This window comes from Anguilla rostrata, chromosome 9 (genome assembly GCF_018555375.3).
Source record: "Anguilla rostrata isolate EN2019 chromosome 9, ASM1855537v3, whole genome shotgun sequence".
Classification (NCBI taxonomy): Eukaryota; Metazoa; Chordata; class Actinopteri; order Anguilliformes; family Anguillidae; genus Anguilla; species Anguilla rostrata.
Window position 1 is genome coordinate 37,973,998 of NC_057941.1, and position 22,529 is coordinate 37,996,526.

At 38.1% G+C, this 22,529-nt stretch overlaps 1 protein-coding gene across 3 annotated transcripts in view; it reads left to right on the forward strand.

Annotated features, from left to right (window-relative positions):
• The first annotated feature begins 538 nt into the window (after positions 1-538).
• mpzl2b (myelin protein zero-like 2b) overlaps positions 539-22,529 on the forward strand; it is a 45,000-nt gene continuing 23,009 nt past the window's right edge. Inside the window, exon 1 of one of the 3 annotated variants that reach the window (XM_064352045.1) lies at positions 539-965. In XM_064352045.1, the coding sequence (XP_064208115.1) occupies positions 911-965 (55 nt within the window). In that variant the 5' untranslated portion in view covers positions 539-910. The remainder of the gene's footprint in view (positions 966-22,529) is intronic. The other 2 variants (XM_064352044.1, XM_064352043.1) reach the window with 2 other exon arrangements.

Consider the following 22,529-nt stretch of genomic DNA (forward strand, 5'->3'; position numbering starts at 1 on the left):
TGATGCTTTTGATTAGATGATGTAGGCTATGTGACTCACTGAATTATATGACAATAGAAACGTGTTTTTGACACGCCCATTTTGCTTTCGACACGAACTATACTGTAAAGTACTGTGCTCTCCTGTCTTGTAAAATGGTGAAATCATGTAACCTGTTTTTCCGTAGAGATCCAATCTCCCGTGGATAATCTACGTCAATTTATGAACAGTAGCGCAGTTGTGGGTATTAATTTGTCCCAAATCATAACTGGGAAAATGTCCACAATTATCTATCAGCCTACCACGTTTAATCTGCAAATCGGAGAGAAACGCACATTTAGTGTAATCCAAGTAAAGCCACAATGCGAAAAACGAGTCTTGAACTTCCCTGCAATTGAAATGGAAATTTGTTTGATCAAGTTTAGACACCTTTACGATGTTTCAGTTACAAATGCATGTGAACTGTTTCGCTCCGGTTTTTTTTTTTTAATGCCTGTAGCCAAAAAAAGGTTTATAGGCTATGTATGACGTCTAACTCATAAAAAATAATTTAGTCAACTACATTATTTGAGAACAGGGTTATCCCATGACTGTGTTGTCCTTTACAGTGCGGAATGCTAAATGTAACAATGAACGTGCAATAATACGCTGCAGTGTGAGGAAGGTGAAGTAGACGATTTCCAATTCAAAAAGAAGTTAATGTTACTCCCCCGGAAGGGAACGAGGAAGGCGTTGTAACTCCACGACAAAGGCTGGAATTACGCAAACTACGAACCGTCGAGAATCGGCATTCGTGCACCCAGGATGTCTGTTTCTTGTAGTAAGCAAAACTAAACATTTCCCCTACTTCATAGTCGGAAATTTTTGACAACATTTTAGATAACCTAAAATAAGTGCGGTGTGGGCTGTTAACTGTGTGAACTGGATTCCAATGGAAGAGAGACGCCTTCCGATCATCGCCCTGCTGCTTGTACTTGCAGGCTCAGGTGAGCGAAATTTTCGGTCTCCATGTTTTCTTTTTTCTTTTCTTTTTTTGAGCACCTTTACAAACTGTTTTTAGTTGCAATAATAATATTGAAGAAAGACATGCTTTTAAAAATATCGAGCATAATACACTAGGGCATAAATTCGCGGTTTACAGCAGTTCTCTAGTGATTTCAATATTTTCCGAATGGTTTGTGCGGGCGGACTCCTAGGCTACGCGGTGTTTAGTGTTAATTTGGGTTAGTCTGGCCCGCAAGTGTGATTACAACTGCCAAACACTGGAAACTTTTTTTACAAAAATAATAATCCCCGAGACCTGTAAATTCGTTTTCATATATTTTGATATCGTTTTTCCTCATGAAAGAGTGAAATGCAATAGTATTTTGACAGTAAAACCATTTTTGTTGTTTTGGCTGTGTACTCCAGCGCACTGGATTTGAAATAAAACAACAACAATAATGTCGTGTCTAGGAACCGACAGACTTCAACGCCAATCTGTAGAAAACAATTTCACAAGGGGAAAGACACCACAGCAGCAATCTCTTCAGAAAAGTTAGACTTTATTGCACAGGTGCACAAAGCCGGATCAATTCAGCCGAATTGAACCTCGATTGTCAGTTTCACATCCATTTTATACACAAATGTACCCCACAACTCCCCTTAACACATTTCTAAAAATACCAGCCATCTGGTCTTCTTGGCACCACAATGATTTTGATTTTCCTGCTCTTGGGTCGACCTGACCTTTTTGGCACCACAATGATTTTCTGTTCTTTAGATGATAACATTATTGTCAACTGTTGCCCCAACTTTCCTTTATACAAATCTTAGTCTTCATTCTGTAATGTTTCTTTAAGCATACACGTTTCAGGATTTATAGCCTCCTGTACTTTTCTAAATATATTCAGTTTACATAAGGGTCACTGTAAAAATGTTGTCTTCTAGCACTTCAATAGTGTTGTGTTAGTTTTGGAAAAATATTCGCCTTCTAGCATTTTTCTATATATATTCAGTTTACATCAGGGTCACTGTAAAAATGTTGTCTTCTAGCACTTCAATAGCGTTGTGTTAGTTTTGGAAAAATATTCGCCTTCTAGCATCTTTACTTGGCAATAATATAGTGTTAGTTTTCTGCTGAGTAAGTATGGGTTTTTTAAGCCTTCTGCGCTTGCTTTTTTCTACAGTGTACACTGTGGTTTCTTGCGTTTCCATAAGCTTAGCTGCAACTACTGATATAGGTTTATTGGATTACATATCGATTATATTAGTGTATAGTTATACATGTGATATATTTTTATCATGCAGCATCGAGAGTTTGGAGGAAACAGTTTGATCAAAATTGATGGGAATACCCTAACTTTAACATGTGACGTCATCTCAATCATGGGGAGTCTCAAAATTTCCTACAATAATAAGAATAATTAAAGCCGCAAGCGGCGTTGGGAGGGGTCCAAGCATTGGCACCATCGCGCCCCCTATGGAGCGATTTTAAAAAGGCTTTGTCCGCATGATCATATGCCTTCACCCAACATATCTACTGAATATCATGATGATCGTATGAAACATTGATGACTTATGGCCAATTTTGAGACGCTGTCGGATGACTTAGTTGCGTCGCCATGGATGTGTCCTGGCCGCTTCCCGTAAAGGCCTTTACTATGTCGTAACGCTTAGATGGGATATCGTAACACTTAGATGGAATGTCGTAACACATATATGGCCCGGCGTGTATGTACAGCTGCATCGCTTCCATGCTGTAACTAAAAAAGGCGTCACACTAGTGTTGTCACGATTCCAAAATTTTGACTTTCATACCAATACCAGGTTTAGTATCATGATACTCAATACTGAAACAATATTGATTCAATATTCAGTACCTAACAATACTGAAAATACCTTCATAGATCAGAAACCTAATGTCCAAAAGGGTTAACCTTATTTTCAAATTCACAGTTTATTAAAAACCTGGTTTATTAACAACCTTTAAGTTGAAGCCTGGTCAACATATTAATAAGCATAGGCCTGTAGTGTTACAACACTAAATAATAGAAAAATATATTAAATATATTTCAAAAATTAAACAATTGTAAACGAAATAATCATTAAACAGGTCTTTCACTTTAAAATAGATGTAAAAATTGCATGTTTCAATAAAAATACAGCATCTTCCTATAATAAATTATTTACAAATTAGAACAGCTATTGCAACTGAAGTGAACTGAGTCCAAGCTTGCGCTGTACCAACGAGTAGTGCACAAGCGCAAGTCACCTCACTTGACAACCTTAGTTGCTACTGCCTTCTAGCGAAGATTCTGACAAATTACACTTTTCATCCTCTCAATCAGTAATGCGGGAGACAATTTTCCCTGGATTTTACATTTGACTCAAAACTACCGAACGTCTGAATATTCTAATACCGAACCGTTTCTTTTTTTTCTTTTTCTTTTTTTAAATTTTTTTAAGTGCTGAAGTTTAGGTATACCGTGCAGAACTACGTCAGACACATATTCCAATCCATTGCTCAGTTTAGCAGAGAATGCACATTTCAGAGCGACACAGAGACAGATAGAATAATAACACATGAATGCACATTTCAAATAGTAAATACGACATGAGAAAAAACGGAAAAAAGACGTGATATCAACTCGCGAACTGCGTGCTGCGCGCAAAGTAGCCTACCGTTTTATTTATTTAGACATTGGCAGATAAGAAAAAGTTTGGTTAGGCTGAGCTATAAAACGCTATTCCAAATGAAAAATCAGACATGTTATACATCGTTAGAAAGCTTATACTCTCACCTACGGAATGAATTAACTGTCAATCAAGCCAAAGTGCACTAAAAAGGGCGACAAAGCCGTAAGCAACAGGTGTGGTATTACGCACAGCTATTATTGAACGTAGCCTACCCAGTGATTTAAAAATGCGCGTATATTTCACAAACGGATTGTCCAAGACAATATATGACCACTCATTCGCAAAAGGGACATCTCTACGCGTAAAACCGATGGTAAGATTGTATATTTATTAAATGTTTAGTCCCAGATATTGACTGTAGAATGACATGGTATCATTTTAAAAAAAAATTGTCTCGTTTATTTCGTTATTCAGTGAGCAGCGTTTTCACTGCTGTATTGGCATATTTTAGGGCTAATGTCGGGTTTATCTTGTTGCTACGGAATATTGGCAGACGCTCTTATCCAGAGCGACGTACAACAAAATGTATAACCATAACCAGGAACAAGTGTGTCGAAAACCCTAGGGGGCAGTAACCTACCGTTCTAAGTGCAGGGAACAACCGCGTAGTTCAACTTGGACCCGGTAGGTTAAACTGATTAACACTAACACAAACAAGAACAGCAGCAACGCAGTCTATGCAGAAATCGAAGCAATAGTTAAGACGAGTTAAGACTAAATCACGTACGAAACAACTACCTAGTTACAACCCTAAGCTTACAGTCAATGTAGAGATTAAATTGAGAATACGATTTCTCTCAGCATAATGATGGATTTAAAAACTAAACGAACTCACCCGATATTGTCTTCAAATGGACCGTATTATTTATTTAGACATTGGCAGACTACAGCATAAATTGCGTCTTTTGTTTATATTCAATATTAGTAATTGCAGTGAGAAACTGCAGCTGTAGGTCGTTATGTTATGGTAGCAACGGAACGAAGCGGACTATGAGGCTACCGTCATTGTTTCATTATACCAGCGTGTTTTCGCGCGTTTGCACAGAAACTCAGAACCTATCAATAAAATGGTTTAGCTATTTCTCAGCATAATGACAGATTTAAAAATTAAACAAACTCACCCGACACTGTCTTCCAATGCTTCCCGACGGTCAAACCGTCTCCTCACTGATAAAAACTAGACCCTACGGCAATAGTTAAGACGAGTTAAGTCACCTACGAAACAACTACCTTGTTACAACCCTAAGCTTACAGTCGATTTAGAGATTAAATTGAGAATACGATTTACAGCATAAATTGCGTCTTTTGTTTATATTCAATATTAGTAAATGCAGCGAGAAACTGCAGCTGTAGGTCGTTATGTTATGGTAGCAACGGAACGAAGCGGACTATGCATTAGGCTACCGTCATTGTTTCATTATACCAGCGTGTTTTCGCGCGTTTGCACAGAAACTCAGAACCTATCAATAAAATGGTTTAGCTATTTCTCAGCATAATGACAGATTCAAAGACTAAACGAACTCACCCGATACTGTCTTCAAATGGATGCAGGCTCAAGAACTGTCTTCCATTGCTTCCGCGACGCTCAGACCCTCCCCTCACTGGAAAACTAGACCTACGGTGTCGGATTACTTGCGTCGCCATGGTTGTCGCTTGCCGTAAAGAAGTTTACTCGATGTCGTAACCGTTTAGATTTGGAGCTCCAGCTTTTCCGCACCCCACCTAATGAAAAAGTCCAAATGGTGTGCAAACCATTGGCGGACATAGGTGCTCCCAATAGGAAAGCTGTAGAGCACATTCAGATGCATCAGTCGATTAAGTTTTGTGTTGATCTGACTTACGGTGTGGGAGTTATGACCTTTTAAAGTATGATCCTTTGTTATAGCGCCACCATCTGGCCGACATAGGTGATTTTTAGTGCCTGAGTAGTGGGGGGCCATAGGAACCCACCTGCCAAATTTGGTTAGTCTACAACTTATGGTTGCTGAGCCTCAGACATTTTAGCGGAGGAAGTTTCCACGCCCCAAGGAAAAAGTTAAAATGGTGGCCAAACAATATGGCGGACATAGGTGGTGCCAATGGCAAAGTTGTAGAGCACGTTGAGATGCATAGGTCGATGAAGTTTTGTGTTGATCTAACTTATGTTGTGGGAGTTATGGACTATTACGCAAAACCCTTTGTTATAGCGCCACCATCTGGCCGACATGTGATTTTTAGTGCCTGAGTAGTGGGGGGCCATAGGAACCCACCTGCCAAATTTGGTTGCTCTAGGACTTACGGTTCCTGAGCCTCAGACACTTTTAGCGGAAAAAAATAATAATAATAATAATCCTAACAAAAACAATAGGGTTCCACCAGCTTCGCTGCTTGGACCCCTAATAATAATCCTAACAGATACAATAGAGTTCCACCAGCTTCGCTGCTTGGACCCCTAATAATCCTAACAGATACAATAGGGTTCCACCAGCTTCGCTGCTTGGACCCCTAATAATAATAATCCTAACAGATACAATAGGGTTCCACCAGCTTCGCTGCTTGGACCCCTAAATATAGCTGCAAGCAGCAATGCGGGGCCCTACGAACATGTCCAAGCAGGGTAAATACTAGGTGAAGGAGAAAAGAGTCCAAGCGGCATAGACTGCAGTATATAGGAGATGGCCAAGCAGCCCAAGGTTTTAAACTGCTAAGCTTCGCCACTCAAGAGTTTCATGGTTACAGACTTGTTTATATGACAGCGCCATCTACCCTGTATTGCAGTCATCTTTTAACCCAGCAAATGTTCTGTCACAGATTTACTAGAGATGATATTGGACAATCTACATACATATAGGGAGACCATATGCACCATACACTTTCATGGGCAATTTCGGACCAATCCGACTTATGGTTTATTAGAAGAAACTTTTTATAGGTTTTGCCAAATTTTCAATCTGCAGGAAAATCGATCATGGCGGACTTTATGGGTTCTCGAGGCATATTTGTTCCTCATGAGGAATGACACAAGTACACCTGGTTTCATGCATTTTCATCAAACGGGGTGGAAATGCCAGCATTTTGAAATTTGCTTTTTGAATTGGTTACTATAGCGCCATCTAGACGAATCATGGTGATTCTTTCTGCCATAGTTACTCATGGTCTCTATTTTCGACCTGGTAATTTATATGATTTTTGGTCAAGGACTTTTTGAGTTATTTGACCATTTCCAGGAAAAGAATAATAATAATAATAATAATAATACTAACAAAAACTTCGTAGGACCCCTAATAATAATACTAACAAAAACAATAGGCCTAATAATAAAGAGTGGATGGAATTAGAAAACCTAATGCACTCTAGGGCTGTCAAAAAATATTCGAAGTTCGAAAACTATTTGAAAATCTTTTCTTTTTTTTAAGGTCGAACCTAAATTTGAGCATTCGAATATTAGTTTTGGATCCCGCGTTTTGTAATTAACATGAATATACAGGCTTTAATTTCATGCGGCGAATCATGTTCATGCACGCAAAGTTCATTTCCTGTGCTAACGTTACTTCCTCTGTCAACAAAAAACATTCTGCCCTGGATCCAGAGCAAGTGGATCGTTTTCCTTTCCAATAACCGTGATACTTTCAGCTCCATGGACACCTAACATTACTGGTCAGCTAGCCTCGCGAGCCAGTCTCTTTTTTCACTTTGTTCAGCAGATCTGGTCAGCGAACAATTTAGGCTAAATAATGGTCCCATGGCAGGCTATGTTTCCTTTCTGTTCTGAAGATTTTGATAAAATTGGATAATGAAAGAAGTTAAATTACTTACTCTGTTTAATTTGTTTATGTTGTTTTAGGCTACAGGTATTAGCCGTTTGAATAGTTTTTGTGGTAAGAAATAAACAGGGATTTCCTATAAACAATCATTTCCCTATTATTGTGATTAATAAATGCCGAGTTGTGACAAATTACATCCATGAGAAAGTGTTTTATTCATTTGCGCATTAGGCTATAGAAACTGCAGGGGGCTCATTTATAAAATGAACTTGCATGCATACGCGAAGTGAAGACCAGACGTGGAGCTACAATCGTTTCCACGATCAAATCGAGTCATGTTGAAATTTGTTATATATCACTACTTTGACGTGGTTTTCTATGTACGCGCCACAAAGTTGATCGAAAATACGTTTTATAAATGAGGCCCCAGATGTAGTAACCTAGTATGTAAGTTCACCGATGTCCTCTATTCTACTGCCCGCTTGTGGAAAATAACGCGCAGGCCAGTTTGGAGGGAGCATCACATACATATTGCGCGTAGCTTATTTTTGTGAATTATAGGCAAATGGTATTCAAATATATTCGAACTCTAACTAATCACAAAAGCTAATATTCAAACTCAATTTCATGGCACTTTTGACAGCCTTAATGCACTCTGGTAGGTAATTCCAGAGCTTGGGCACAGCAGTGCAGAAAGCCCTGCCACCCATAGACGTAAGTTTGGTGGAAGGTACTGTAAGCGTGCCAGAATCAGCGGGGATGGCCTGGAATTGTAGGGGTTCATGAGTTCACCAAAGCCCCTTTTGCATTTCACGAAATGGTTCAGGAACCATCCATACCCGGACCTGTCCGGAACCTCAGTAGTGTCTGCAGTACGTTCCAGTTTTGTTTCCACCACCCTTTTAAGAACTGCGATGATGATAATTTTGGAGGGTGTGACCAAAAAAGTAACGGTTGCACTCCCAACGTAATTTTGGCATGCAACACTGTGAACTAAACAACAACAATCACTGCAAACATAAAAAGCATGGAGGTTGAAGCCCTCATCCTGTTTTACTGTTGTCTGAACATGAGAGAAATTAACTTTTACTAATTATTAAGTCTAACAGTGACTTGAGTGTGACACAGCTTCATCACTGCAAACAAAGAAGAATGGTAAGACTAGTTAACAATACGGCATGGTACGGTACAGCACGGCATGGAGAAGAGGCTTAATGTAATGGAGGCCCAGACCAGATCGAGCCTTACAGGTCAGGAAAAGGACCTTAGACTCTATTCATAATCTGACTGAGAGCCAGTAGAAAGTTTGCAGTCCTGGTTATATGTGGTCACTAGTGCATGTGCAGGTAAGGGCTCTAGTAGCAGAGTTCTGAATTATTTTGAGATGAGAAAGTAAATTGGAGGGGACACCAGGTCTCTAACTAACATTGTTGTTAAAACAGCCATTGTGTCTGGTGGATGTTATTTCGAAGCACATTGTGATTAGTGGTCAATCGATGAGATCATGAGTATCGACTGATGATTGTACCCCTGTGACTGATTAACAAAAATGTTAGCACTCCCCCATGTCCCAGTTCTCCCACCTAATTGGCCATGTTTAATATATAACATATACAATGTTTATTTTATGTATAATTCAATTGATTCTGGTCTTTTAGCAAGAGAACACTATTTCTGGTTGGCGATAAGTAATGTTAGCCAGTGCAAGACTAGCTATCATCAACCAGATAAGCTAGCTAGACAATAAAGCTAACATTAGCGAATTTGCTAATTAGCTAAATATAAACTCATGCACAGAACAATTATTGTGTTAATTGTTCAAAAAGTCAGTCAGTGGCTAACCTATACTATTATGTTTGATGCAAGTCTTGGTTTGCAAAGTAGTGTTAGCTGTTGTTGTAGCCACTGAAAGATTTACCTCCTCAGCTAACATTAGGTACTTTTGATAGGTACCCTGAGGGGAAGTCAACTGGCTATGTAACTTAGCCAGCTACAAACAGTGCAGCAGGTCAGCTAATTCAGTGATATACATTCACAAATGATGGTAGAGTGACCAGTCTTACACTCTGCTGTTGATAGGTAAATGAATCCTGAGATTTCAAAGATGAAGGATGTTTGCCCACTTGACTAGCATTAGCAAACACTGTGCAAGGTGCCAAAAATATTACCTCCCAGTCACACATGGTAACAGTACCTATATAGATATACCGTTTTGCTATAAATATCAGCCTACATTTCCTCAGTCACCATCAACTTTTCAAAATGTTAGCATGTTTTTCTTATTCTAAATAACAGTAAATATAGTATAAAACCAGTACTGCTTAAATGTATATTTTGTTGTAATGTTGTCGACAGATTAATCCAATTGCATGACGTTGCCTTTTAACTCAAAAACTGACCCCCAGTCTCCTTTAAATGCCAGTCACATTCTGAAATATACAGCATTACGTATTTTCATATATTAACGTGAATGCTATCTAAACAACCTTTTACTGGCTAAGATAACTGTATATTAGATTGTAATGTGGATTGAATAATGGAATTATACATGACAGTTTAGTTGCTGCATACCCTTAGTCCTTGTTTGCGAACTTCTTCGGCTGTTATGTTGGGGTGTCTGATTACATCCAACCATGTCTGGCATCGTGTGGAAAACTATGAAAATGTGCTTTTAAGTCAAGTTTAACGGGGACATTATAACAACCGGGTACATGCACCTCATTATTACACCGATATCGCATCAAACAAAAGCTAGCAGACGTTAGTTTGTTCGATTTCAACGCTAAGTTAACGGAATGTTTTGCTTCTCGCTTCTTCTCGATTTGCCATGAAACGAAATTGAAGAAGAAAAAACCGGAAACCGTACTACTATGTGGACTTGCACTAAAAAAAAAGGTCTTTGTTTCTAACGTTAGACATTTAAAATGAAATGACTAATTTGAAAATGAAGGGTGACACATTCATTAGAAGGAAAATATCAGTCATCAGAAGCAGAAGTGTTATAAAGTGCAATTCCCCTTTAAGTTTGAATGCAATCTGTGACATTTAAGTGAGTGAGTAAAAATCTTAATGTTTATACAGGTGTTGGGGCCTGGTAGTGGAAATCTCAATTTTTAGAACCAATTACAGTTTCTAGCGGAAACCTACATGGTACGATTTGGTTTTGTTGTATGGAAAATATTTTGACTGAAGGTGGAGGTTAGAATTGGCTGGCTTTTACAATTATCTGTCTACAAATATCATCCTGTTGTAGAAGCAGAGATAAACTTCCTTGCTTTTTATATGTATTCAAAAGCTGAACTGAAATACCTCCTTACATATTCAGGTTTGATCTTGTTAGAGAGTTAATTCAGAAATCTTTTGATAATAATAGCATAGTGCTTAACGCTGCTTCCAACAACATAAACTCACACTGATCAATAAGGATGAGGTCTGCTTTTAGGTAGGCCAGTCCTTGTCATAAATGAGTCTGACCCCCCTTCTCTTCCCTCCTACACCTGAACTCGGCAATCACCCAATCAGGGCAAACATCCTCAAGCCATGCTGGGTAAGGTATTTAAGATGACCACAGGAAAGAGTTGTTGTGTTGCGTTGTGTTCATCCTGTGGTGCCTAAACCGGAAGTGTGTAACACTTTGACAAGGTCTGGTTTATCCGTCTCTCTCTTTTTTCTGGTATTTCCAAAGTAATTGTTTAATGTTTTGAATTATGTTTTCTGTTTTGTCATTTAGAAATAGTGTGCCTGCATCCAATAAACAATGTATGACTTCAATTCATTAATCTAATTGACTGCTTTGTATTGAATACAATAATTTAACCTTCAAACCTGATATAGTGCTTGTTTTGACTTGTTAGTTGATTCCACCAGTTTACTGTAGACTGACCTGTCAATGAATTTGGTGATTTAATTGATAATTCTCATTTTCAACAATAATTATTAAATAAAATCACATAAAATATATTGTATATGTAGGTTTAGTGAGGGGTCCTAGCACGCAATATCGCTTGTGTTCAGTATTCAGAGTACTGAACATTTTAACAAGGGCATTGACTGTTGGAACTGCTGGATTCAGAAAATAAACATTTTTAATTAATCCTTGCTTGTCCCACAGTAAGATATTCCATTGTTGTGAGTTAATGATAAATTGTGCTTTATAGTTTTCCTTTCATTTGAGCAACAGTTCATTTCAAGTTATTTTAATGCTGTGAACAGGATCACAGGCATTGTTATGATCGTCACTGGGTTTATTTTGTTTAATAAAATTTCCAGCTACTGTTGTCATAGCGTTGCACATGTAAGCTATTTAGCTATAGGTTTAATCGACAATTAAAACCCATAATAAACGTTAAGAGAATGTTTTACTGAAATTTTTACAGAAGAAAATTTGAACAAATTTCTCTTATTTATGAGATTCATTTGAATTCAGTTTTTGAAAAAAGCGACAGCCCAACTCTGCACCTACCCCATAAGAACATCTTGGAAGAAATGTCTGATTAGTATCCTTATCCTCGTTTTCCACTGCAGTGGTAGACCAAGGAAACTGGCAGTACACCATGCACTTAAAGGGGGTGAAAAGAGTTAATCTGATTGGCTATTTATGAATCGTGCTACAACGCACACTCTGATAATATATTCAGCATAATCCAGCTAATTTTCCCCATGTCATGCAAACATTCAGTAACCACATTCAGTGCACCTACATGCTGCGCCATTGACTGTGCCCATCCTCCGTGTGGCATTGATCATGGAAAAAAGAACCCCTAGTGACAGCACTGACTGCTCAGTCCTATAAGATGACTATTGAGGTAGCTTCAAAGCAGCTTGTACAGCAACATCACGTTACTAGATGCTGCACATACAAACATGAGTTGCATTGTTTGTTTACAATTATAAACATCAGTTTAATATATGTGATGCAGGGCTGGGGGTGGCCACTGATCGCATGGTGAACAGACAGCAAAAACAGCAAAAATGTTTGACTTTCTCTGTTTATTGCCCAAAAATGGCAATCCGACAGAATTCTCAACTAAACAAGGAAAAAAAAGCCAATTTGGCAACCAAAAACCTCCGAGGCAAAGTAATAACAAAAACCCATAAACAAAGACCCATAAACAAAAACTTACACCCAGACACAGCATATAACTCTGCTCCCAAAACCCCCCCTTGTAGGCCTGGTCTATTAGACTGAGTGATTAGGTATTGAATACTTATTTCCTGGAGTGCTATGGTCTCAGGTTGTCTGCTTCTGATGAAAACCACATTTTCAACATACAAAAATGGCAGGTTACTCACACATAGCCTACAAAGCACTGTCGATAAGTCATACATTAAAATCTAGGTCTGCCATTGAAAGTATTGAAATCAAAATGACATTAAACAATATTCGCGGAACTGTCTAAAGTGTGCGTGTATTTTATTTGAAATATAAATGAGTTTCCCGCAAAGATTGTACAAATGCAAAAGCAATACTTTTAAAGTAAATGTTACATTTTTCTTTAGCCAGCTAGCAAGTGTAATGAGATAAAGGTTAACTTCTGTCCAAGAGGGATTTGAACTCGGGACTGTCACTCATCCAAAAAGTTCCAAAGGGACACGCACAACTCGGTGAGCCACAAGTTAAGTTGACGCCATTTTGTGTGAGTATCTAATGTTTTTATCGGCTGATGTACCTAAATGTCCAATGGGGAGATGTATTCTTAGTGGGTCTGGAGCATTTATGAAGATGTAATCAGTGTAAAAATGGTGGTGGTGAACACAATAGCAGAGAAAGGCAACAGGAGATGGTCAAAAAATATAAGAGACTTTGCAGAGTAAAATCAGAATAACAGCATACTGAAAACTTTGGGAGCTCGAAACAAAAACTAAATACTCATGGCAACGTATTACGCTCAGAGGGCACTAGATCAGAGGCCAGCATGGAGCAGCAGGCATGAAGGCTCAGTACACAGTGATGAACAAAGCAACTAGGCGGAATAAATGTTACAACCAATTAGCTCCCGAATTGCAAACAGGTGAACACATAATCGCGTAATCAGAGTTCATGATGATTATGTTGCCCTTTGGCAAGAGGGCTGAGAGCCTGTGGCCATTGTGTACATCTTGGTGCTGTATAGGTATGGGGCATGCCACCTCACCAAGCCATAACTTGGTGGGATGGTATACCTGCCATCCCAATAAGAAATATTTCCAACAGAAAATTTTGAACACAATTTTTTGAAAAATTGGGTAATATACATAGGTACAAACTCTGTATGAATAATGTGGCTCCATATTGAGTGGTTTCACTACAGGGCCATTCTTTTTATGTCCTCTAGAACGATGTAGTCCTTTATACATGGCCTTACCAGCACAAAGTATAAGACCAGTAATTGATTTTAATGCAGTGGAGTGTTAAGCCAAACCATGTGCTCGATTACTTTAATTAAAAATAGAAGTCATTCCAAATACAGTTGACCTTATATTGCAGTAACAGCAGTAGTAGAGTTGGTGGGAAAGATTCTTGAAATAAAAAAGCTTTTAACAATTTATTCCCTGGTACCCAGTGTGGAAACCACTTTTATACAGTACAGTGGAAGCACCAGTACAGTCATATAGAAGTTGACGTGCATAAGGCAATAATTAACCAGTGAGTAAAGAGTATGTTTTCGCTCAAGGGGAAAAGGGGAAGATCATATTTGTTGGCATGTATCCCATCAGGTCAGTGGTTAACTTTTTGTTCCTCCAGATATAAATCTGGAGACAAAGAAAGCTGGGGCATTTAATTTCTTAATAAATGATTTTGTCCATTACCCTCAGTACTGTCCAGACTGTTAATGGTGCAGCTTAATACCTGTTTACATTTCAGAAATATAAACAATACATGAATGTAAGAAGATAGTGCTTTTATAAGCAAAGTCAAGTTGCACTTTGAGAAGAAATTATGGCCGCTCCGTCCTGTAACACATTATGATACAGTACATGAGTGTTGGGTTTTTTATTGGCTTTATTTTGTTTGGCAGCCTTGGCAGACCAAATGTTCTTCTCTAAATTTCCATGGATTCAGCTCCAGTATTATCTCTTCAAGGATTGTGGCTAGTTTGAGTCATACATGTACTGTTGATGAAAAACAGCAGTGGTTTTTATTAGGGTGTGTCGAGCAGGCTTGTATGCAGACCAAATGCTTACTTATTCACAGAGATCAGAATGACAATTCACTGTAATTTTATTCCAGACTGGAACTTTTATTCCAGTGTAAACATGTTTTCTTTGCCTGGATATATTGCTTCTCTGATTGGCCATGTCTAACAGTAAATAATAGTATATGTAGTGCCTTTTCTACATCAGGGTATATGCAGGAATCCTGCAGTTAAATTCAGTACATTTTAAGACCTTTTTTAAGACCTTTTCAATATATTTTAAGACCTCAACGCCACTTCGAGCTGTAACCGGTTACATCAGTGACACACCTTTAACTTACAATTACTATACATTGGTTTTGAGATTGCAAACTAAACAGTCTTAGTTTGCGATAACTTCAGATAGGCCGGGAGGGAACAAAGCTCAAGAAAATAAACTAAGTGACTAACCCAAAGGCAAGGTTTATTAAAAGTAGTAACAGTAACACACTCACACACACATGCACACATGCACGCACGCACGCACACACACACACACAACACGGTCATTAACAAAAATCTCTGTGGTCTTTGCATGCTTTGATCTCTTTCCCATTCACTTTCCATTGCATTTGGCCTAACAAATTTTCACACAAAACATTGTTGGGAATCACATCGTCAGCATGCTATTGGGCAGGTGGGGCTCTACAGCAGTGAATGGCAACTCAGCCATTAGAAGGACAATCCTAGGCCTATATTACAATTACAACTGATAAAGCCACACACACACACACACACAAACACACATACACACAGTTTTATGAAATCATTCATTTCGGAACTCAGAATTTCACGATATGTACTTGTGTAAACTTTGAACTTAGATAATGGTAATATATGAAACAAACGGTGAGCTGTTGGGGGGGCTCCCTCCTTACAAATACCTATCAAGATCCATGGCATGTGCCTCAATTCAGTTGCTTTGCGTTCCAACAATTTTTCAGTTTGTTTTTCATTGTGTTTTAACAGTTCTAAAATCAATGCGCAGCATAATCCAGCATTCTAAAGCAGTTAGAACAGCAACATTATTCTTTCTATTTTGAATTGTTGTTACATCCCCCTTTTCAATGTCCAATTTCACAATTGATGGCAACATTGAACCACAGTTCTAATTACTGTAGCTGGCTTCATTTAGGGTCACCAACTATCCCGACAGTAGAATAGGCATTCCGTATTTAACTGCTGGCTACTGGATGCATTTTATTCCGTATCTTTGTAAACGATTGCGTTTATAGTAACCGTTGTTTTAGCTGGGATAATAAGCATACCCTGAGACCATTTTGACCTAAAACCCAGCTAAATTTTACTAATGGCTAGGTGACAAGTGACAGCAAACCTATCATAAAGCTAGCTGGCATTCAAACCGGGTTTCAGAGGGTCTTAGAAAGACACAATATCTACACTGCGTGACCACACCGGTTTAAAAAGCAAGACAGAGCTAAGGAGATGAATTTAATAGAGTTATGGTGTCATGCAGCTTTCTTAAATAATGTAATGACAAAAATGACCAAGATTGTATGGTATAAAACGAGAACGAACTATTTTTTCCTGATAGAATCATTGTTTGCATAGAATTAAAGACCAGAGGTTTTTGCTTAAAGTAATAATCTCGAAAATAAATGTCTGTTAAGTCACTATCTATCGCCGAATTAGGTAATGCAATGGTGATTGAGCCTATTATTATATTAATTAATATTATTATTAATATAATAATTTATGATTAAAGAACTGGGTGTCTGTGGAGACATTCCCGGGAAAAAATCACAAGCGGCGCATAGTTAGTGACGCATTTTCCATCACCCATCAGTGGTTGGTCCGCCAGAGAGGGTAGGCGAAGCTAACGCAACAGGCTCACTCTTCAGCTCACTTGTGTGTGAGCCGTGTACTGTTTTTTTCCGGTGCCTGCTAGCATTACAATAACGGGGGGGGGGGGGGGGGGTTATGGAACCCAAAAAAGTTTTTGTGTAACATGAGAGGTCATATTATTTGTTGATGTAGATTTTGTATTACATTTGATGACAATGTAACGTTACTAATTAAATAGCCTAGCTATTTGCACAGCTAACGCTAGCTACCGGACCATGTCAAGAAAGGCAACATTAGTTTAGACAACGTTGCGCACAGTATCCATCTCTCATATCAGGTAACATTGCGTTAGCTAGCTAGCTAATGTAATTAACACAATTTAATGTCAGCTAACAATTAGAAAAAACGCTACCGACTGGTACCGACCTCTCAAAACGTCTCTCAAATGCAATGCTACCTTGTTGCAACGTTGCAATTTAGCTAACTAAAGGTCAGTTCGGATCAATGATTGCAACCAGACTGGATGCAACTTGCAAAATTCCAAGACGTCTGATTGTAAACGTTCTAACTGCACTTGGCGATTTGACAAGGTGGGTCTTTTGAGACCCCAGGCAAAGGCTTCAGACGCTCTGCAACTAACCAATTCACACCGCTGCAATTTTCTCTGCAACATTCTAAACCCGTTTCGTCTCGTTGCGAATCATTGATCTGAATTGGCCTTAACGTTACCGTTATTTACATTGCCATCAAGTTCATCAATATATTATAATGATCGGAATAAAGCCGTCTTTACACAGAGCATTAACCAGGGGTATAGGTGGAGCAGAGCCAGGACTGATTTCAGTGTAAAATGTCAAACCAGAGAAAACTAAATAAAAGAATGCAGCAGTATGGATTAGCGTTATTATTTTATTACGCTTCCTCATATGGTCCTTCAGCCTTGCCCTTTTTTGATGAAATCTCCTTTGTTTTTGTTTTATTATTCTTGTTCTGATTGCTAATTGAACACCCAGCTCCGCTTTATTCTCGAACAGTTTGCTAGCAAAACCAGAAACACCAGCGGTAACATTTTGCAAGGCAGTTGTTTCAAAAATATCACACAACAATCATTCACGAGAAAGACTGTTTAGTGTGCACGATTGTACGAGCCGCAGCGAATACCGCAAATTCTTCTCTGCAGTGTAAAGATGTTCATACTGGGCAAAAGGTGGATAAAGAACGTCTGTGGAAATTGATCATCACTAATTCTACCCCAGGTCTGCTACAGCATTTTAACCCAGCTCGGCAGTGTAAAGGCAGCTTATGTTAACCTAATGTTAGACAATGAATGAGTGTGTACATAACATTACTCTTATAACAACCATTTTTTATTCAGTAAATAGTAATGACTGACGTCACACAGGCGACACTGGTTGGATCCGGTTGGATCTCTGGGAAGTGAGGTCCAAAAACACACCTGCAATTACTGCTTTTTGCCATTGGTACCGCCAAAGAGAACGAAACAGAAATCTTTGAGATTGTAACTTTAACAAAGGTGCAAATAGAACTACCAACCAGTGTTTTTGCATATCAGCGGTCCAAATAGAACTACAAATTTTGTAGCTTTGAGTTTTGCTTGATAATGGTAAAGTAATATGCCCAAACAGCCGCGGAAGAATATTTCACTTTCAGCTGATTAAGTCGATAAAAATCAATAAATATAAAAGTAACCATATAGTCATTATGGGTAACCTGTTGTATAAGTGAAATAAACCCCTCCTCCTCGGCTTTGCCTCGGCCGCATCACCACCCCCGTCGTCCGTTACTTTCCAATAAAGGGACAGCCCGTCGTGGTTTATTCCTTACATAAATTCACGCAAACTTTTAGCATACAAACTCTTTAGACAAATAGGCTATTCGCATACAAAATGTAATACTTCGTAAAATGGCGAGACGAAAAGTATTAAAAGTATTTTGACCTTTTAATACTTTTTAAGACCCCGTGGACAACATACATTTTACGGTGATGTCTTTTTGATTACTGTTTTCTTTTCATTTTATTATTAGAGCTTAAAATGAAATTGCCCTTTACTTTTTAAAAATTAAACCCTTAGCGTACATGCCAAATCTTGCCAATCCTTGCCCATTTAGGGGGTACCTTATTTAGAGCTTTATAACTCCAGATGTGAACATCACAGAGACTTGAAAAATGCCTTAACTGGAGCAAGACATTTGTACAATTTACAATGCTAATGCAGATTAGTTTATATTCATAATTTTGGAAGAAATAAAGTGCCACAAATGCAATTGTCTAGACAAAAAATCAAAAATGAATTTGCACTTTTTTAGTTTGCAATGAAATACTGAGAGATTGCATATATACAGCAGGTTAAACTATACATGTGCTGGATCAAAAACTTCTTGACCACAAGTTCATAAAATCTAAGGGTGGATATGTAGAACTACTATAGATGTATGAAGCAAAAACTAAGCAGTGTACCCAGGGTCTCCAAATCTATCAAAAATGTCTAAATTATGCATTGCTGTGAATCAAAACATATTCACGTATTTCACAACAAATCAACTGTTTTGACTCAAGAAAATCACTGTTGCATCATTTTCAAGTCGGAATTACAAGCTTTCAGTCCGTACAGTGGTCTAAAATATCTAGGGGTCCAGAAACACCCAAAATCTCTCCAAAATTAAATAAAATGTTTTTTGTCCATTATAAAGCATATAAATGAGCCCCTTATGAAGGTTTAAGATGCTATCAGATTTTTAAAATAATCCAAAAATATTGTCACACAATGCGGTACAGTACCTAAATGTGTAATAATTAACTCTTGTATGAATTTCTATACTCTGTACTCTGGTATGTTTTCTTGTATGGGGATGGGACGACATGAAAACAATTTTCAACCGTCCACCACGTTGTGACAATGTTCCAACTCTCACATCATCACTGTTGCATGCTTCACAAATTACACTAACTATTACACTACCATCCAATGCTTACATTACAGTGTGAAATATCCACATTATATAACACCACTAACCTATTTAAAGACACTCAATTTCAAAAACAACGTATATAACTGAAATATTTTGAGCAGTAATACTTACATAGCAATGATGAAATCTCATCTATGTTCAGTAGATGGGGACAGAGACAGTATCAATGATACCGTTCTATTCACTTCTGTTTTGCTCCAGAAAACGATGTCAGCTAGGTATATCGGCAAACATATGGCTTAGCTATGTCCAGAAGTCCTCAATAATAATAGTATTTTCCAAGAAATTACAAAAAATCGTTGACCATGTTTCGTTAGGTTCAGCTACCACAGAGTGAATGCGTAAGTGAATGCGATGCTAAGAATATTTTCTGTTAGACTGACCTATAAAACGCTATTCCAACAGCAGAATGAGACATGTTATACATTGTTAGAAAGCTTATACTCTCACCTACTGAATAGATTGAATAGAATTGTCAATCAAGCCAGACTGTACTAAAAAGGGCGACGACGCCGTAAACAACAGGTGTGGTATTATGCACAGCTAATTTGGAAGGTACCCACGCATCACACATGCACGTATATTTCCCAAACGGATTGTCCAAGACAATATATGACCACTCAGTCTCAAAAGGGACATCTCTATGTGTAAAACCAATGGTAAGGTTGTATATTTATTCAATATTTAGTCCCAGATATTGACTGTAGAATGACATGGTATCATTTAAAAAAACTTTTTCTCGTTTATTTTGTTATTCAGTGAGCAGCGTTTTCATTGCTGTATAGGCATATTTTAGGGCTATTGTCGGGTTTATCTTGTTGCTATGATGGAATACGATTTTTTAGTGGTGAAAGAATATTTTTGTGAATGCCAAGATAGACAATATTGTCCATTATGTCAAGGGTGGGGGGTGTTTTCTAGATGAGACTGCAGGGAGGGGGTGCGTGTTAAATGAATGACCAGAGCGACAATGGTGGCACTGCGAAACTCCGTATTCGGCATTGTTGTCGTGTATCGTCCACTAATGAAACTAAAACAACGCGTTTATGTTTTTAACTTGTACTTTGGTTGCAGTAGCACTGAATGTCTGAGTTCAGTAATCTCATGCATGTAAAATCCCAGTTAAAGGGCTACTTCAATAGAATATGGCGACTAGATGTTATTTTTGGTTTTTCATTGACACTTTTAAAATAAAAATATCAATTTTAATGGTCTTTGCCAAGTTTCTTGTTGAAGCTATACAGACTACAACATTGATGTTTGATGCATAAAATGATGTGGGTGTAACAGTGACATATTAAATAAATTATGGAAATGTGACCTAAACTGTGGTGTTGGTAACTGACAGGAGAAGAAATGATTGTTCCCCAGGGATTTTTCTGGCTGAGGGGTGTAGGTGGTACAGGCATTCTGGCTGCATCTTCACAGTTAACACCTATGCCCCTTCTATTCAAATTTTATACTTTGATAGACACCAGCTTTTGACATAGCACTGTCCTAGTTTATGTATTCTACAACTTTTTAAATTCAGTTTTATTCATTTGTTCATGGCAGAGGACAGGAGCAGTTACATGAGTTTGTCAGTACTAATTCATCACTTTATTTGTTCTCACCAGGGATCTTAAAAATGGCTGGGATTACTTTAATTTAATTAAAGATAGATATAATACATAGGTAACATTTAGATGCAATTTTGACCAAATGTGACCAACAGCATTTTCTCACCATACTTTAATTTTGTATAGCCCACTTTGTTATCCTCACAGATTTTTTTGTCCAATTTGCTTATCACTATTTTTCTTGTAGCCAAGATTGCTCCTTTTTTATTGTAACACAATGTTTTTTGATTGAATCGGATGTCATTGTGCAATGATAAACCAGACATGTGCCAAATCATTCTTTCCCAAAAAGTTTTTAAAGAAAAGTGTTTCAGTATTTCTCCATGATTCCTGTCTATGTTAAAGAGCCCTGCCCATAATCCCTCTGCTCCACAACAGGCACACTAGTTGCCGGGCAAGGTCATCAGCCATCAAAGGAATGATTCCTTTGAAATCAAGAAAGCTCTCCCACTCTCTGCATTGTGCTTGCATTTTGTTGGACAGCAGCCTACGAGAGTTTATACGAAAACCCTACTGGCAGCCAGGTTGTTCATGCCATTGACAGAATTTAACCCCTTTGTGTTCATGCCAAATCTGGCCAATCCTTGCCCATTTAGGAGGTACCCTGTTTAAAGCTTTATAACTCCAGATGTGAGCATCACAGAGACTTGAAAAATGGCTTTAATGAAGCAAGACATTTGTACCATTTCCAATACTAACTTAGATTATTTTATATTCATAATTTTGGAAGAAAGAAAGTACCACAAGTCAAGTGAAAGTATTTGGAGTGGCCACAAAGCCCTGACCTGAATCCCAGAGAAAATTTGTGGACTGAACTGAAAAAGTGTGTCCGAGCAAGGAGGCTCCCAAACCTGACTGAGTTACACCAGTTATGTCAGGAAGAATGGACAGAAATTCTGGAAAAGTATTGTGAGACGCTTGTGGAAGGCTACCCCAAGTGTTTGATTCAAGTTAAGCAATTAAAAGGTAATGCCACCAAATACTAACAAAGTTTATGTAAACGTTTGACCCACTGGAAATCTTATATAGTACATAAAAGCTGAAATAAATCGGTCTCTTAGCCATTATTTTTAAATGACCTCTTAAGAAAATAAAGTAGATACCCTAACTGACTTAACACAGGAAATGTATGGTAACATGAAATGTGTGGAGTTGTGAAAAAATGAGTGATTGTCTTTAGCCTAAGTGTATGTAAACTTTTGGCCTCAACTGCAGGTCTATCAGCAAACATATGTCTTAGCCATGCTCAGAATCTTTCAATCATATTTTCCAAGAAATGATGAAAGTCATCAATAAAATTTCGCAAGGTATAGTGTCTTTTACTGCTACCGCAGAGTGAATGCGTAAGGAGGCGATGGTGAGAGAACACCTTTGGTTACGCTGAGCTATACAACGCTATTCCAAAAGTAAAATTAGACATATTATACATCGTTAGAAAGCTTATACTCTCACCTACTGAATAGATTAATTGTTGATCAAGCCAGATTGTACTACAAAGGGTGACAACACCGTAAACAACATGTGTAGTATTAAGCACAGCTATTTTGGAAGGTACCCAG